Consider the following 19,186-nt stretch of genomic DNA (forward strand, 5'->3'; position numbering starts at 1 on the left):
CTGTAAGCGATCATTGGGGCGATCGTCGCTGTTGGGCGACGGATGTTTAGGTTTCAGGGATAAAAGGTGTCGATTTCGTAAATGTGAAGCGAGCGTTCTGCTGAAGGCAGTCGAATAATAACCTTTACGAAAGGAACAGCTCATCGCCTTTAGTTTTTCACCCTTTTGTCCGCTGTACTTCAAAATGTAATTGCCCAAATTATCTCATTAAGGTAATGTAATAGTGTTTAGAATTTGTATATTGCACATATATTAAGTTACAAACGCAAAAATTTCAACAAGTTTCGTTTTATATCGCGCATAACGTATTGATTTACAAATATGTTCCTGCATTGACAACAGTAAATAAATATGCAAGCTAGGACCGTCATAAAAATTTTAATGGGGCCCTTGCTGCACGATTCGTAGTATCGTGCTATTTCTGCTTGTACCCATAAAAATGTAACGATTTTCGGAATAATAGAACGGTTTCATCGTTCGTAGATCATCCATCCGATGACGTACACGTATTTGGAACTTCTAAAATCGGGAATCAAATCAAAGCAAATAAATTTAATATTCGATAGGTACCTGATTCGAAACCTACCTGGGTGAACATGTATTCGTAAATGTAAAACTGGTCGTTCTCTGTTGCGACAACGACGAAAGAATCGCTTTTGCCAAACTCTAAAATATACGACGGAAAACAGTTGAAAACTATTATCATTTTACTATTGTAACACATCATTCTTACCGTCTGCGTAGAAACATTCGATTCCATTCACTCTCGAATCGTGAAAGAGACTTTGATAATTATGGAAGTTATCAAACTCTGGATTATAGTGGAAAATGTTTACCGCATTTGTATCAAAGTCGTCTAGCAAAACGAAGCAATCCTTTTCTTGAACCAGACTCTTCACGTAGCGCGTTCTACCTCCGAAAGTTCTCAGCATCACGAACTAAAGAGTCTGTTATTATTGTTGTAAATATATTTGTGATATCAAACAATTTAATTTGCTCACCTTAGACGTAGCTATATCCAACCTGTACAAGAAAGATTTTTCAGAATCTTCGAAGCAACCTAAAAGTAAATATATATCGTGATGGTTTGTTTCAAAGATTTCAATGTCCCAGACACCGTCAGTGGGAAGTTTTTGATGCAACGATAGAACATCGTTCTTTAAATCGATGTTATAGATCAGAGATTCTGTACGGTGCGTCCTCTGTAATGTATCGTAATATATTGCCAATATTACGAAAGCTCCATTGTCGTGTGTCACGAAGGCCGCATCCTTTACGAACCCTTTAATCTTGTAATTGGGTTCTTTTATTTTAGACGTTTCGGAATTCACCCAGGAGATCGTTGTAAACTCGTTCTCGCTTCCGTTTAAGGTACATTCGGGACTATACGAGACAGTGTTCGTTATTACGTTTATACCAAATGTATTGTCCAATTCGTGATAGTTCCTCGCTATCGTGGAACCGTTTGTTCTCCGTACACGACAATCATTCTTCGTCAATTCAGCCACGTATTCTGTTGGACAGAAACAATGGCGGGGTAGTCCGCAAGCAGGTCCTGGTTCTTCCCCGTGCATGTTCAGCTTCGTTATCTTCTCATAATACACAACGTCCACAGTTTTGACATTGGGTACTTGAATCTTTAGCGTCTCTTCTGCCTCTAAGCCAAAGAAAACATTCCTTAGCGTTTCAGAAATCAGCAAGGACTGCACGATGGTGTTCTCCATTTCGGTTTCGTTTCGCTTGAACGCTCGGAGGGTTTCGTGCGCCACTGTTTCCAGATCGTCGAGAACGTTGTGCAGGTTCATTCCGTTCACCAGTCCCGAAACGGATACGTTCTCCGGGACGTCGACTTCCGCCTCGAAAATCTGGAAGCGTGAAAACGTCGAAGTGTTTTAAAAAGACAAACGACCCAACGATCTCACCAAGTCTCCGACAATTTCCACGTCTTCGTCGCTTTGTACACCGTTCGAATACTCCGAGGATACATTTATTCCATTGACCAAGGGCGCGTTAATGTTACCAGTCACCACGACATTCTCTTCGAAGACCTTCGTGCCGGATACGAGTTGCGTTTCTTCCATCCCGTCGAGGACCAAATCGGAAGGATCTATTCCGTTTATTCGCGTCACGTTCGCGTTTCCTAAAAACCAATGAACAATATTAGCAACCGGGCAAGATGAAAGTATAAAATAAGTCCAGGACCTGTTATTTCAACGATGCCATTGAATTGCACGTTGGCGAACACATCGTGATCCCCGTCTACGGTTACGCGATCTTTCATGAACCTATCGAAGTCTATGCCGTCCAAATTTCTCAGGTAGACGCCTCTCAACACTATCAGATTTTTAAAAGACACTCTGGGAGGTAGTGTATCGGTCGCCAAAACCAACTCCTTCAAGGGTAGATCGTGAACGTCGTCGTTAGCTATCATTTCGTTGACCGCGACTTCTTCGAGGAAAGTTACAGGCCCGGTTACTGTTTCATCCTGATCCTTCCTGACCACGGAACTATTGAACTCGAGGACATCGACATTATTAATAACAGGAATTTCTATATTATTGGTCACGGATAGAGTATCTATGGACAGGTTCTCCTTGAAGATCTTCTCCCCAGCCACTTCCAAGACGTTTCCATCGTCGATGATCGCGTCGGCTACGATGCCGCGTATTTCGTCGAATTCTTCCCATTGTCCAGTCACCGTCGACATCCACACGTCATTTTTAAAGTTCGTGTCGCCGTGGATAACTTGATCCGCGGTCTTGCTCACCGCGTTTTCGAGCAGGAACGTCAACGAGCCAGGATGCGACGAATCGACGGTCCAAGAGATATTTCCATCCACTTTTAAATCGTTGATCTTCGTCGCTGGTACCTCCAGCAAGTTCTCGTACAACTGAAATGGAAATAATTAGATGGTGTAACGATACTCTATATAATTTAAACCATACTTCCTCGACGGCGTGGCCATTTAAAGTTTTCGTTAGGACGTTGTCCACGAGCAGATCGTCGAAGGTAACGTTCCCTGTGAGGAACAGGGGCTCGTCGATCCACTTCAATTCCGAAGTATCTTCACCATCGATGAACTTGGTTACAACGTTGCTACTGGTAACTTTGTAAAAGGAGAATCTCCCGGAAACGATTTGCTCCTCCGATTTCGACAGAACACCTTCGAAGAAGCTGTTCACATCGTGACCCTGCAGAGATCTCATCGTCGCGTCCTGGACGATCAGTTCCTCGATGGTCTCTTCAGTGTCGATCACGATGTCCTCTTTAGCCATGTTCTTCAGATAAATCTCTGTTGATTTATCATCGATCCTCTCGATTCTCAAGTCACCTTTCACTGTCAGGTCACCGTTTATCACCAGGTTCTTCAACTCCCTCATATTCCTCAGCGACGCTAGCTTCTTCATCTCGATATCGTTGATCCTCTCGACCACAAGGTTCTCCACACGAAACTTTGGGATATTTTTTAACTTCTCTTGCGCATTCCAAGTGTCTCCTGCGTTTTCCAAGAACACGACGCTGTCCACGCCATTGACAGAGAGAAAATCAAATCGATCCACGTTTACTTGCTTCGCTCGAACCGTCGAGAAGCTCATGTCCTTTGAAAAATCGGGTAGCTGACTTCCGTTCAGAACATCGGACACGAGGAGTCCGTTGAAAACGTCCACGTGCAATTCGTTTCCTCGTAGATGTTTCAAGTGCAATCTTTCGTGGATCGTTAATGATTCGGGAGAGACGTCGAAGAGACTATCGTTCTTTCCTTCTGTGAAAAACGCGTCATCGACGAGAACGTTCTCGAAGTGCAAGTTTATGAAATTTTCTGGAATCACCGTCGCAGTCGTGTACAGGAATTCCTCTTCAGAGAATCCGTTCAAGTATTTCGTTTGCAGCCGATCGATGATCAAGTTATTCTCAAATGTGATATCGTTTTCGAATACCTGATCGGTCGATTTCGTCCAGAAGTTCTCAACGATATCGTGGAGGTGTACTGCTTCGCCGTTCAGAAGTATCTTCGAGTCTCTGTCCAGATCAAGAACTTTGACGTTCAAATCGCCTAGAACGGTAACGTTAGAGTAAACGACAGTTCTAGTTTCCGGAAGTATATAGCCAGACTCCCCTGCGAGCCTATCCGTTACATGCAAGCTTGCAATGTTCACTTTTCCTGCAAAACAGTGCGTTTAGAAACCTTTGGAAAATAAGTTTACTCGATCGAGTACCTTTTATGGTATTTTCACGGGATATTCGCGCAGCCTCTGACACCGGAACGCCATGGATGGAATCAGCGTACAAGTTATCCACCCGAACAGACTTTACGGAGAAGTTGTCGAAGTTCTGCTCAGTTTTCGTGGTCATATAGTTCTCCCATGGTTCTCCGTTCAAAGTTTGCGTCGTAAGATTGTAGATTTCTAATGCATTACTGTACGTAATATTACCTGGAAAATTGTATTTCAAATTAAATAAGTCGAGGATAATTTTATGCGAAATCTACCTTGAATTGTCTGATTTTTATTCAAAATAAACAGCTCGCTGAGAAATTTGTTGACATCTACGCCGTTCAATGTTTTAGTGTTCAGTCTTGTTAATGAAACGTTTGAATGTAAAATTATAGTGTCGTTCGAAAATTCGATCTTATTTGCCTCCAGGTTTATTTCCATTCTTGATGTGTCGTTACTCGTCGCCCAATCTAAAGCACAGATTTACAAAGTAACTATAGCTCAGCCTTATTAGGATATGTTTAACTCACATTGGAACGGGATGCCGCAAAGAGAGTCGATTTCGAGATTATGCACGGTGATATTTTCCCCGCGCAAAGGTGTCAAATGATCCGTGCCCTCGTTCCAATCATCCTTTGGTCGGACGTCAACGTCGTTTAGAAATTTCACGTCCATCTTGTCGATTTCTAGCTTTTCGACAAATGCATCGCCCTGGACGACGATATCGCCGGTCAACGAATTGACATTATCCGATGTTAACAGGTTCTTCGACGTCTCCAAAATATCGTCAACGTCGCGAAGCAAAGCGTCCAAGTTTCGTTCGAGCTCTCGCGGGGGAATGATGTCTTCCGACACGAAGACGTCGATGTTCCCCAAGGTTCCCGATTCCAATATTAAACCTGGCAGTTCCAGGGATTCCGACAACGTTAAATCTTCGTTTGCTGGTAGCAGAGCTGGCCACGAGGATTCAGCCTCCTCCACGAACGGTCTTCTTCGTTGCAATGCCTCGACAAGCTTCGACAAATGTTTCACCAGGACATCGGTCTCCACGATCGAGTGTTCTATAAAGCGAAATTGCGTTCGAAGAAAGGCAAGATAAATCTACGCGCCTAGCAGAAGCTTCAAACAAGATACTCGACCGGAAGGGAGCTCCTTGATCTGCAAATCCCATAATCTAACGCTGTAAACGTTGTCCAGGTTCATGGTGACCAGCATCATTCTAGATTCCCCAATTTGGGCCTGCACGTCGATCACGGTCTCGGTGTCCAGCAATTTGGCGGAGCTCAATAGGGTGCAATCCGATGCGTTCTCGAACTTGTACAGTTGCAGAGTGTTCTAGGACGAGATTGATGCTTTAACACGTCAGTTATTTGATAATAGGAGAAGTGCACAATGAAAATTCACGCTTACGCGGCGGCCCACGACGAAGAACGTGTCGTCGTTTGCGTTAATTACGGAGATCAAACATGGCGCCTCGATTTCAGGGATTTGCTGCCATTTCAGCAACTCTAGCCCTGTAGAGAAACGCAGGTTTATTCCGGATCAGCGTGGAGCAAAGAGACGACAGAAGAGAGAACCGACCGTCCCACCAAAACAAGTTGCTCGGACCGTGTTCGTTCGACAAAAAAATGAAACTGTTGCCAGCGTGATTGTAATGGTGAACAAACACCGGGTCGTAGGTCGACAGGAACTGTATTCTGTCCGGGCTGGTCTCCTTAAACTCGTACACCATCGAGCCGATGCCAGGAAGGCTTTTGTCGTTCTGGGCAAACACTATGATGGTCGACTGTTTGTGCTTGAACGTGGTGACCGAAACGGCAGCCGTGGTCATCACCTCCGTCACCACGTCCATGTACGTGCCTCTCCAATGATAGATTCTAAACAGAAAATTAAATGGTGTACTACTCTAGCTCGTTACATAAGTCTAAAATTATCCTTGCAACATATTGTAAATTAATTTATTTTTACTATGTAAAATCCACATCTGTAATTCTTTGTACTAAAGGGTTTAATCCCGTTAATAAATGAATAATAATAATAAATTCGATCGAGTAATTTACAAAGATGGCATGGTAAATCGGCCGGAATTATCAGCCACCACGAGATAGAGTCGATTGACGCGGACGAAGAAGCTGGCGTCCATGGGGTATCCCCTGTGTCGCATGGTTTGCCGGTGTCTCAATTGAAAATTATCCGTGCTCGTATACAGACTGCACGACCCAGTCTCGTAGCAAACCAGTAGATACATCATGGTCTTCCAGACGATGCCCTGCAACACGTTAATTAATTAATAAATCATAGATATTAGTAATTTCATCCCTTTTGCTCACCCTGACGAACTTAACGGGACCATCGGTCCGCGTTAAAGCGACTTCTTGAAACGAGGTCTGGTTCGATTCTGCATCGATGGGAAATGCTACGACGCGATTCCCTTCGACGACGAGGGCCTTGTTAAACGCGTTCACCACGAACGGTCTTTGTTTATCAAAGCCTTTTTCCCACAGTTGATTCCATTGCACGTTGTACAGTTTTCTTTGAACTAGAATTGTACGTTCTATTAGAATCTCGATTTATACTTCGTCCTTTACTATACTGTTAAACCTGTTTTGTTTACCTGGTGGTTCCTCGCGAAAGTGGAGCTTGGCTATCTCGATCTTTGTTTGTCTCAATCTCTCGTCCAAGTGATCGTCTATCGAAGCCAGTGCTAAAACGTGTACACCAACGCAAACGAACAGAAGTTGCAACACGAGGATCGTTAAGGATCTCATTCTGGGGTAACGATTTATCCGCCAGCGAGAAACCTATTGATCCGATTGATCCTGAGCTGCGATCGCGAACCCTCGACTACGTTTGTTTATGTACAAACGTGTGTCTTTGAAATATAAACGAGTAACGGCTATTTCCTATTATAAATTCGGATCTTTTGAATTTGGCTACGGGACGATACGGATTTGAATAATTAAGTTTATAATGTAGATTATTCATCGATGTCTTCTTTTAAAAAGACAATAAATAATTCTTAACATGTATCGTGTTGTTGTCTACGGACTTTCCTATAGGTATAAACAATGGGGTTTTCAATAAGACCTGAAATAAAATGAAAACTACAAAAACTAATCTACCGATCGTTTTATTTTTATGTATATTCGATGAAATTATACATGAAATACAATGTATCATTCATATGACCACACAGCTGCATTCCTTGAAATAATCTTACCACTTTTGCTATTAATCATCCGATTACGCAACAAAAGTTGCAAAGCAACATAAAGTCGCAGCGATATTCAAAACGTTTAAGACGTTCGAAGCATCAAAAGATTTTGATCGCAGGGGTTTGGAAAATGGTCTTAGGCGTCATGAGTTTCGTCGACTTAGACGAAAAAAGAATCATTAGTCATCGAATGTACGTGCATTTTACCGTCTAGAATTTAAACAGGGCCCCTCCTAAACCAGTCTCCTACATGCAAACCAACGAATTGGGCCCACTGGCCCAGAATGATGCGAAGTACAGTCATGGATAAAAACGAACTGCAAGAGGCGAGTCCTCCAGTTCCAAAACCGATCGTCGACTTCGCGTCACGTGCATCAGATGGCGCGATAAGGTCGAGTTCAGCGCAGTATATAGGGTGTCTCTATTGGCTGAAAACGATTGGCGATCGTTGCACGGATTGGCCCATGGATCGCGATCGAGAGATTTCTGCGAATCCCGACCGGGGTCTTGCGCATCTAGTGAGCGCTGTACGGAATATGGTACGTAAAGTCGGTGCCGGTACGTATGTCGAGGCTCGTGTGGTGTACAGCAGTTTCGGGCCATTGTCATCGTCTTTGACGGGAAAGCGGGGAACGATCTCTCGCGAAATAGATCGCGCGTATGCACGTATCGTACGATAATACGCGCGTCGACAGAATTACGTGCCAGTGTGCGCGGGTGCGTGTCCGATCGGTGCGTGTATGCGAGGGCAACCGCGTGCGGGCGGTTCCCACACGTCCGTGCAACAAGTGTCATTACACAGGAGCGCGACCGAACAAAACCGTCTGTTTCGAAGTAACGTAATAGAGATCCCGTGCATGGTGCTCCCTTTTTCCTTCCACGGACAGAGAAAGGACCACCGGCGAGGATGGGCTGCGCCGTAAGCACCACCGGCGAGAAAGAAGCCGCGGAGAGGTCCAAGAAGATCGACAAGGATCTTAGAGCCGATGGCGAGCGGGCAGCCAGCGAGGTCAAGCTCCTCCTGCTCGGTAATTTCTTCTCGTCTTCTCGTCGTCGACGATACGATTTTCTTCCGTAAAATTGGCGTGCCGCTGTCATTGCGTCGTCGCTTTCCTCGCGGTGCCAAATGCGAAGCGTGTCTGGCCTCATCGGTGATCCGATTTCGTCGTACGAGCGGACTGCATCGCACTGGGCGGACTCGATCGCTCGTAGAAACGTATTTTTTCCCCCGTTCGTCTTACGCGGAACATTTTGGATGATTTTTATTTCAAATTGCCGTCCTTCTCACACCCGCACCAGTCTGCCGTAATTTAATCAATTATCGGTTTTGCGCAATCGCGGAAACGTAGCGCGGGTGATTTTCCGAAATCTTGAATCATCCGTTCTTGCGTGATTCATTTAGATAATGCGTTGGATTTCTTCGTATACGATTGCACCTACTTTCCGCGGTTTTCTATGATTTTGTCACTCGTAATTATTTAAAAAAACAAAAAAAAAGAGCGCTATGTAAATATAAAAACATTGTACGCTATAGCGGTTCGTCGCGAGATTCGGACGGTTTTTGTTATTTTTTTTATTTTAAGGAGCGGGAGAATCTGGGAAATCTACAATAGTGAAACAAATGAAAATTATACACGAAACTGGTTATAGCAAAGAAGAATGTGAACAATATAAACCTGTGGTATATAGTAACACGATTCAAAGTTTAATGACAATAATTAGAGCTATGGGACAACTTAGAATCGATTTTGCAGACCCCAATAAAGCGGTAAATATATTACAGTTTAAAATAAAATGATATATGCTTTATAATCTTTTTATTTTATTATATTTACAATACACATTTCATTGGTGTTAGCAAGATCTAATTATGTTGTAGGACATAGCGCGCCAATTCTTTACCCTAGCTTCTGCAGCAGAGGAGGGTGAGCTAACCGGGGAACTGGTGCTATTAATGAAACGATTATGGCAGGATGCAGGAGTACAACTTTGTTTCACACGTAGTAGAGAATATCAACTCAATGACTCTGCAGCATACTATCTTAATGCTTTAGATCGTATAGCACAACTTAATTACATTCCTACGCAACAAGATGTCCTCAGAACACGCGTAAAAACGACAGGAATAGTAGAAACACACTTTTCTTTTAAAGGTTTACATTTTAAGTAAGTTACCGAATAATGTGTCCGCAAAGTCTATGCCGTGCTCAATTTCTAAGATTTATTTATCTGTTTTGTCAGAATGTTTGACGTCGGCGGTCAACGATCGGAGAGAAAAAAATGGATACACTGCTTCGAAGGTGTTACCGCTATTATCTTTTGCGTCGCATTAAGCGGTTACGACCTGGTTCTAGCGGAAGACGAAGAAATGAATAGAATGATAGAGTCGATGAAACTGTTCGATTCTATCTGCAATAGTAAATGGTTTGTCGAAACATCGATTATTTTATTTTTAAACAAAAAAGATCTTTTCGAGGAGAAAATCACGAGGAGCCCGTTGACTATTTGTTTCCCAGAATATAAAGGTGCGAACACGTACGAGGAATGTGCTTCCTATATTCAAATGAAATTCGAAAACTTAAATAAAAGGAAAGATCAGAAACAAATTTACACGCATTTCACGTGTGCCACGGATACGTCTAATATACAGTTCGTATTCGATGCTGTAACCGATGTCATTATCAAAAATAACTTGAGCAATTGTGGCTTATTAAGTTAAACGTTCTATCGAATCTGAAAGGATAGATTGATATCTCGGGTTTATGAACCTATGTGAAAGCACAAAGGATATACGTGAGACTGAACAATAATTGTTAGAAACATAAATGTCCTGTGTCTATTAACATGTACGCGAATCGCGTAATGTTTTCACTTTGACATCCTATAGATGTTTACAATATTTTTGTTTAGCATTATGCAATAATTTACTAGGTCCTATACTTCTTAATTAAATATTTTTTCTATGTAAAAGTTCATGACATTTTACTGCTATAGGCTAGCTCTTAACTTATTGGTCTGTTTTAAACAGTAATTGATATTAAATTGAAACGGTAAAATATTCAAGAATTGCAAAATTTATATTTAGTATTCTTAAAAATAAAAGCAGATACTATTTGCAAATGCAAAGATACTTGGTTTCTGCTAATTGTATTTAGTATATTAACCAGAAACTAGTTAGCTATTAATTTAGTGATACCTTTTTGTATATAATTTATTTGCTAAAAGGACTATGTCTTTGTTGAATGGAAATAATTTCCATGTTCGTGCTCGAAGCCATTCGTTTCTCTTGCAAATGTTCATACTTTAATAATAGACACGGTTCACCGTGTTTACAGTGTATATACATATACACAAATTAAATTTGATAAACATTTTTGTAAAACCTTTTTATATGTATTATTAGATAATGTTTAAAGGGCTGTCATTATTGCTCTACCTGCCAAACAAATGACAATGATAGAATTAGTTACAGATTTAGAGATCAGTCTCATTATACTGCTGAGATAAATAAACACATTTTTATAAGAGTCAATATTTTTTTACATTCCTATGCTTCGTGTTATTGTGAAATGTATGTAAAACTCTTTCGTTAATCGGTTGTGAAATTCGTAGTTAAGTTAAACTTTCGTAAAGAGCAATAAGATGACTATTATGCATATCTGGTGTATATTTGGAAAACATGCATCAATTACAAGACATTTTTTTACTAAAGCCATCTCTATTTACATTCTGTTTTGAATTTAATACACAATTCAATTACAAATATTCTTAAGATCATGTATTTCCACTGTTCTCGTAAAATAGAACATCTTGCATATCTTGTAATATAATCTTTTTGCAAAATTATGTTTCTTTTCAGAAGAGAAATATTATTCCATAAAGAATAACACGCGCGTTACACGTACTTATTATTCCGAATCTTGCAAAGTAATTAAGAATGCTTTCTTCGTTGTGTAAATGTAGAATCTCGTTTTACTCTTCTATCTTGTATTGATTTTTATATGTATATGTACAATAATACAATACATGAAGCTACAAAATAAATATAGTATTGCTTTTGTTCTTTCTAACAGTGTTTTGAATTGGAAGTTTATTGATTGTTTTTATGCTATCATAACAATCTCTTATATTTGCTACTATTTACTGTATTACTATTAACTTAAAAGAACATTAATTGGTCAACGATTGTATATATTTTATACATACAATACATATATGGAAAGTATTTTATAAGAATACTGTTATCTGAGTATTATTTTTCCTTATTATTATAACCAGTAGTAAACTTAAGTCACATTTTTCTTTAATTCTCGAAAATTATGTTAACCATCGATTTTGCCTTTTGTTTTTTTTTTCTTTTAGAAAAACATGGTAAGGAACAAGGAACAGACACAGTTAATAAACATTTTTTACGTCAATCATAAATAAGTTAATCTACTGTGGGAATATAACTGTTTCGTGACTTATTTGATCAAATTGTAGGATATACAACAATAATATTTACTTCTTAACATTTTGCTATTATAAATTTTTCAGAATGACATATTCGTATGACATTTTTAACAGCATAGAATTCGTTAACATAATTATTGTTTCATTAGTCTCAACGATTATTAAGAAGCTTTTCAACTACATGCACTTACTAAATTGCATATTCATTCTATTTATATGATCAAATCTTTGAGGTATATAACGAACTCGATTATATGTAACGTATCAAGTCGTCTCCCAAGTTCTTGCCGTGAAAGGATTTACGTGTGTTTTAACCCATAATCCGTAATCTCGTAAATGAAATGAGTAAACATACCAGTTCATGGAGCAAAGGAATCGTCGCCTTCACCGTGTGGCAACGACCTTTACAAAACAAGCAGCGAAAAATTGTTCAAGGCTCTCAAATCGGGACAATGTGATTTTTCAGCATGACATCGCAAAATTTTACGTGAAGCAGTGTGCAAAAAAAAATATTACCACATCCGCCATACTTTCCGGTCATTACCCCCTCGGATTGCCACCTATTTCGATAAAAAATTTGATAATATCGATACAAACACTTTAATGGGAAGAAATGGGAAAAGGTAGTGGAACAAAAGTGATTAAATTCTTTTATAATATTTAAATATATGTTTGAAATATTATTTTTAACAACAGAGCAATAAACGGCACGAACTTGCGAGACGACCTAATAATAATATATGAAAGTGCGCGATAGGAAGCATAAGTTCTCAGAGTGCACGGAAACAGAGTCTGACTAATCACAGAATAGACTTGAGGTTTATGGTAAGCTACACAGCTGTACAACATTACTTGGAAGCGATCTATTTCACTTATAATTTCTATCAACATTCATAAATAATTAGCTACACAATGACGCTTAATGATCCGACTCATATTGGAATGTACCGTTATTTAATGTGGATTTCTAGCTGGGATAGGTGGTCCGCCTGATGTTCTTGCCGGTATGGGTGGTGGAACGTTTGATGCAGGTAAACTAGGCGGAGGGTGTTGAGGTGGAGGCGGAGCTTGTCTTTGCGGCAGAGGAGGAGGTTTGGAATTAGGTGGTCTACTAGATGACTCTTGCGAAGTATCCGTACGAGGTAATGGCGGTGGTGGACGGTTTGGTATGGGATAACTAGGAGATCCATCCATTATCTCCTCATAAATTGCAGATTCCGGTGACAGTCTTTCACTTTGTTCAGATTCCACCCTTTCTCTGGACAATGGTGCTGGGAATTGATTGGGTAATACGCTAAATACGCCAGCACGCGGTCCTTGTTTTCGTTCTTGTATCGGGCTCTTAGGTGGTTGAGACGGCCGACCTGGCGGAGCTGGTCTAGGCGGTGGCACAACTCCGTTTGGACTTCCTCTACTTGGAGAAGACCGTTCCGTTATCTCTAATTGCTCTAACCTTTGCATAGGGCTCCTTACTGGGGAACTTGAAGTGAATTGCGCAACAGTGGTGTTGCTGCAAAGCTCTATTTCTTTTTCAATAAGTTGCACCCAATTTGGTGACTTCAAAGATAACTTCAAGGTTTGACCACAGACCTGAGTCATGCCTTTCCTTGCCGCCGACAGAGCACACTGTCCGTCTCTGAACGTTACCCATATTGTTTCTCCGACAAATCTGACGAGAATTACCTCGCCGATGTGAGAAAAATCTTGCAACAAAGCCATCATGAAATTTTGATCAAACACGCTGTCTATGTCGTCGAATTCCTCCATCGCTTTTACTACTACAGTACCATCCGGTGGCCCTAAATCTTGAATAACTTCTCTAAATACATGTTCCCGTTTCTCAGGTTCAACGCAATGAATGTCTATATCAACAATCGCGATCACAGGTCTATGATCGCTTTGTTTCAATTCTACTCTACCGTAATGAATTAATTTTCCTGGATTCCAATCTGTTGGTGAATCTAAAACAATGATACATTTAACATATGCGTTTAGTAAAAAGAAAATACAATTATTTAAAGTTGCATGACACTAACCGATATCAGGTACTTGTTTTCTGCGTTTCCACAACACTCTGTCTGTCCACGCAGGTTGACGACACTTTTCGCTAGTGTCATACTCGTCGGAGAAAATATCGTATTTATATGTTGGCGCGAACGTAATAGGACCTTCCAAGAAATTCTTGAAAACATTTCCTTGATCCTGTTGAACCTACATAAAAAATCCATTGAGACAATTTTCTAACATATACGTTATATTTTATATAAAGAATTTATTTTGTGTATAATACTTACTTTTAATTGATCATTTTGTAATATTTGATCAAGTTCATTCCTTTTGATCATTTCTTTCATTTCTTCTTTGTCCATATCGACTCTATAATTAAAATCTCCACACCAGAATACATAATCGTGAGTGTTCAATGTTCTTCCCATAGGAAAAGTAATTTTCCTTGTAATTTCAGCGTAATCTGCATTACGCTCGTTAACTTGGGACTGTCCAGCAGCAAAGTGCGCGCAAACGAAACAAAAAGATGTAGAATATAACACACATCTAATAGCTGCGGCTCCTTTGTTACCCGTTGCACCGCCTAATCCAGTTTTTACACAATCTACAGCTACATCTCTTAAGTAAGGAGCATGTACAGGTCGTATAAATAAATAAAGACAAACACCAACTAATTGTTGGTATGTGATCAAAACGTATTCAGTATCTCGGGAAAGTACTTTCTGCAGTTCCTCTGCCCAAGCTTTCGCGTTATCGGTACTAGCAGCCATTATATTACTAGCATTTAAATCAACAATTTCTTCAAATCCTATCGCAAATATATCTACAGGAACATTGTCATATTCAACAGATACTAGAGCTATAACGAAAAATATGATATAGTAAAAAATGATTTTAAATGATATTAAAATAAAAATGTTTAGATTATACTTACATGGTGATTTAAGCGGAGCATCTAATAACCAGTCAGAAAGGGTGATATCTTTGTTTCGAAAATGTTTCCCGCCATTGACGTTATAAGTACCGACGCTTACTCTAAGATTCATTGGAGTAACATACTCGTTATATCTTTTACACATTTCTCTTAGTACGCTTGGCGGAGCATGTAGCATATTAGAAGGCAAAAGTAATCGTGCTCTGTCTGCTAGTTCCGTGTTCAAAGTTGATCCCAATAACAAGATATCAATAGCTTCTTGCTTACTGGAGTCTAATAAATTATTTTGTATTGTTCTAGCTGCAGATCGCGCGCCATCCATTAATTTCGAACTTCCCTGAATTGCTCCAGTACCAGCATATATTTTACTTACTTCATTACCATTGTTGATCCACATTTGCCTAAACACTTCTTCAAACCTTGAGACCATCTGTTGTTTCTCAAGCAGTTTCAACAACCCAAGCTGTTTACCAAGTATTTCCAATGCAAAGAACGTTTGTACGCAATTCGTTCTATCTAAGCAATCGAGACAATTTGTTCTAATAGTTCCACTTTGTTCAAAAATAACACTATTATTAGCGGCGTAAAATAATGAAAAGGACTCTAAATATTTGTCTACTTTTGCTTTTAATTTCGAAAGATTTTTCATATTTCCACCTCTGCATTCTTGGTGGTAATCAAATAGGATATGAGGCACATCCGTATGTTCTGACCTATTGTGATGAGTTTGAAATAAATGACTCAGCATTGCTTCTCCTTCTTTACTACCCATGACACTAGAGCCAAGGAGATTAACAATTACTTGTTGTCCGTATCTTTGTTTGATCATGTTTAAATGTCTGTCAAAAGCTGGCCCAGCAGCTTCAAAACCACGGGATATTTTTACTTTGTGAGAGCCTACTTGAATGCCAGGTTGTTCCCAGAATAATGGAACCGAGCCTCTTGTTTGAACATAAGAAGTTACTTCGTTATCTAAATATATCACTTGCTCTGTTTCTACGAAATTTGCTACATGGCCATCATCGTTGGTTCCTCTGACATTGAACCTGGTGCCTGCACGTTCGCAACTTAGTCTGGATATAAGGAGAGCCCGAGCTTGTCTGTGGCCAACATATACAGTTCGAATTTCTACACTGCCACACATAGCTTTAAGTAACCAACAACTTGTGTCCACTCCATATCTCAATAAATGGATGTGTAACATTCGATTCCAGAAGAATCTATTGTCTGTAGTCGTGGACTTGTATCTTCTCTGTGCACTGAGAGTGATATCAAGAAGCTCTTGATGTCCAGCAGACCAAGAGAAATAAAATGTACCGGAGTTAAGAACCTTTCTAACTTCAGATACTCGATCCCCGTTGCCTTGCGTATAATAGAGAGGAACAAAATGTGTTTGCGTAATTCTGAACACTTCTGATTCTCCTATCTTGCCAACTGAGAAACATCCAGTAACAAGAACAAGGTACAACAGTGTATTCTCTCCAGCATTTAATTGTAAAACACCTAAACAACCATACGCATCTAATAACTTTGTATATTTCCCCTTTAGAGATTCGGTCTCTTCCGCAGCTACAAAGTAAGATTTAGAACAAATAAGGGGCAGTAATGCACAAATTATTGTAGAATTATATGAAACAATGTCCAGTGAACAATTGACGATATGTATTTGACTAGTACCGGTTTGTATATGTTAAAGGAAAGATCCAGGATTCTAAAATATTCGGGAATAAATCGTTACTAATAATTATGGAACACTTACAGAGTACAGCGACGGCTTGTGACTCGAACAGAACAGTTTCCTTTCGGTTTCGTTGTTCTAGTATGACGGAATGAGGACTAGGTGGTTTTAGCTTATCGTAGACGCGAAACCCTTTGCCCATCGCCATTGTTGCACTAATGTCTTCGAAGATTTCGAGAATAAAGGTAGACTCTGGCAGAATATGACAGCCTGTCTGTCATACGGAGCAGCGTGATTACCCTAATCGTAATGTTTTTTCTGTGCCGACAGAACACTTCATTTGTCAACCACTGAGAGTAATACACTTTTCTCTAACAGATCACGGAGGGGAGCAGTGCTCTTCTCGTCGTTTCGTCGACACCTCGATATTTTCGCGATATATGCATCGCAATTCCACGGAGTCTACCGATGGGCTGCTTGCTAACCGTAACAATCGATCGAACGCGCCATTTTGAAATTTTAAAAACATAAACGTGCAATGATCTCGCGCCACAAACCTTGGCGAGATTTTAAAAGCAAAAACGGACTGTTAAAACCAAAATTGTCACGGAAATTTCATCGATTGAACCATGCCAAAATCTCTTGTTAATCTTGTACAACACACAAATTACAATAGTATTAAAAATATGATTTTCATCTATGACGACGAACAAATTCGCAGTTAGATTTTTATATATCTTCTACGGCAAAATAAATGGTAAAGCATTAACAATATTATACAGTTACTCGCGAAATTAAGCATACACTTATGTTGATAGTAAAAATTGGCTGAAGAGCCAATAGAAACATATATATTTATTCGTGTAGTTCAGTAGACGATTAATAAAAAAATTAAAGCAACATTGAGTATTTGTTTATATCTAGCTGAAAATGTTGAAATATAAATATTTTACAGTCATACAATTGAACATACGCATAATGAACTTTTCAAATTACGCGGGTCTGGTTTAGGTGTACATGACAGCACTAGTCAAGTGAATATCCGATTGCTAAGAAACTAAAAAATTACTTTTTGTTACCTATTAATAAATACATTTTCAGGTAGACATAAATAAATATTTAATATTATTTTAATTTCTTTTAAATATTTTTGTTATAAATATGTATTACCTTTTTATTCTCCAGTATGTACGTTTTACTTTATTCTCCCGCCAATTTTTACTACCAACCCAAATGAATGATCAATTTTGTGAATAACTGTATGTTAAAAACAAGATTATATACGTATATTTTTCATTGTTTTTGTTTAATAAACGCGTTGAACATTTCCACGATTATAACAAATTCTCTTTTATGTTAATTTTCTGCATAAATAATTCAACGTTAAAAAAAGCATACAAGGAATACAAAATTTGATACACGTAGTGAAACCGGATGTACATTTGTCAACCGAAAAGTCACGTAATTTATCGCTGCATCTTAGAAGGTACAGGTTTCTTATATTTAAAACTATTTCTCTAATAATAATGTATTTAGTATATTTTAACCAATAACCAATCTTTTAGATCGTATCCTACAAACGATCAAACCAATAAATCGATATAGTTGAGAATAGTGCTCCGAGAAGAACACCAATCTGTTCAAGGTACTACATTTTATTTCAAATGTTACATTAAATCATTATTTGTTTATCGAGTTTGTAATAAAACAATAGTGTGCCTGTACTTTAATGTCGATATTTACTGAAAGGAGCAATTAATGGTTAATACTTTGAAAAGTATTCTTAACAATAGTACCCGTAATTAAATCATTACGGATCGAAACTTAATGTTGCCCAGATGTGATTTTTATAAATCGCATTCTTCACATTCGAAATTTTTAGCATAAATTAGTGCAAAGTTTTGTTCATTGAGCCAAAAAGAACAAAATAGTAATTTTTTTCAGGCGTCCCTTGGAATTTGGCGCGGGGTCTACAAGCCATGGCGAACGGAAAAAAGTCGTTACGCCATATTGGAATTCAGAAGTTCGAATGTTCGAATGTTCGATGCTCAGTGCAGGTAATTTATCAATAATTTGTATGATTAATTTATAAGTTTTTGGTTCGTATTATTAAAATCGCGTAGTGCAGTGTACAGTGAACGAATACAAACTGAAATATGACCAATCAACCACGAGGCTGCGAGAAACGGAGATGGAAAAGATAGCTGCTTCGATTTCAAACAACGGTCGGTGAGTTTTTGAACAGTTCAAAGTAATTTTTCGGCAATTCTTTACTTGTACCATGATTTCAAAAGTTTTAATGACTCAATGGATGTATACAATGGTCTATTTTAATTAATATCGATTTACAAATCATTCCAAGGTAAAAAATTCTATGCAATAACAATAAAGTAAAGTACATTAATATTTGTTTCTAATTAATAAACAAAAGTATACAAAATAGGCGTTTATCTCAAAAATGAAAAATAGGCTATTCTTGTTGAGATATTTTTTCAAAATTATACAACTTTTTTTGTTCCTAAAATTTTTGGTCGCATCACAATAGCATTATCTTTGAAAAAATACGATTGTTGCGATAAAGTTTATTTCTCTTAGTGACACAGTAGTTGTTACATTCATTTTTGCACAATGGCCATTACTTGTAACAGGATTCTTCGACAAATGGTCTTCTTCGCAGAATATCATCT

The 19,186-nt window shown here is 38.9% G+C and overlaps 3 protein-coding genes across 3 annotated transcripts; 1 reads left to right on the forward strand and 2 right to left on the reverse strand.

The window, feature by feature from the left end:
* Positions 1 to 281: 281 nt before the first annotated feature.
* Positions 282 to 6,982, reverse strand: LOC143348692 (uncharacterized). The gene is made up of 16 exons (XM_076779234.1): positions 6,829 to 6,982; positions 6,545 to 6,753; positions 6,275 to 6,483; positions 5,796 to 6,091; positions 5,625 to 5,728; positions 5,354 to 5,549; positions 4,745 to 5,275; positions 4,490 to 4,684; positions 4,218 to 4,433; positions 2,946 to 4,162; positions 2,203 to 2,890; positions 1,923 to 2,140; positions 1,002 to 1,865; positions 734 to 938; positions 587 to 666; positions 282 to 519 (listed from the first exon to the last, which is right to left on the reverse strand). Exons 1-16 carry the CDS (start codon positions 6,980 to 6,982, stop codon positions 379 to 381), a joined length of 5,523 nt encoding a protein of 1,840 aa, XP_076635349.1. The 3' UTR covers positions 282 to 378.
* A 424-nt stretch (positions 6,983 to 7,406) lies between these two features.
* Positions 7,407 to 11,633, forward strand: Galphai (G protein alpha i subunit). The gene is made up of 4 exons (XM_076779237.1): positions 7,407 to 8,456; positions 9,012 to 9,196; positions 9,308 to 9,594; positions 9,670 to 11,633. Exons 1-4 carry the CDS (start codon positions 8,336 to 8,338, stop codon positions 10,145 to 10,147), a joined length of 1,071 nt encoding a protein of 356 aa, XP_076635352.1. The 5' UTR covers positions 7,407 to 8,335; the 3' UTR covers positions 10,148 to 11,633.
* A 948-nt stretch (positions 11,634 to 12,581) lies between these two features.
* Synj (synaptojanin) lies at positions 12,582 to 16,993 on the reverse strand. The gene is made up of 5 exons (XM_076779236.1): positions 16,581 to 16,993; positions 14,822 to 16,390; positions 14,175 to 14,746; positions 13,917 to 14,091; positions 12,582 to 13,841 (listed from the first exon to the last, which is right to left on the reverse strand). Exons 1-5 carry the CDS (start codon positions 16,705 to 16,707, stop codon positions 12,835 to 12,837), a joined length of 3,450 nt encoding a protein of 1,149 aa, XP_076635351.1. The 5' UTR covers positions 16,708 to 16,993; the 3' UTR covers positions 12,582 to 12,834.
* Between the last annotated feature and the right edge of the window lie 2,193 nt (positions 16,994 to 19,186).

This window comes from Colletes latitarsis, chromosome 12 (assembly GCF_051014445.1).
Source record: "Colletes latitarsis isolate SP2378_abdomen chromosome 12, iyColLati1, whole genome shotgun sequence".
Lineage (NCBI taxonomy): Eukaryota > Metazoa > Arthropoda > Insecta > Hymenoptera > Colletidae > Colletes > Colletes latitarsis.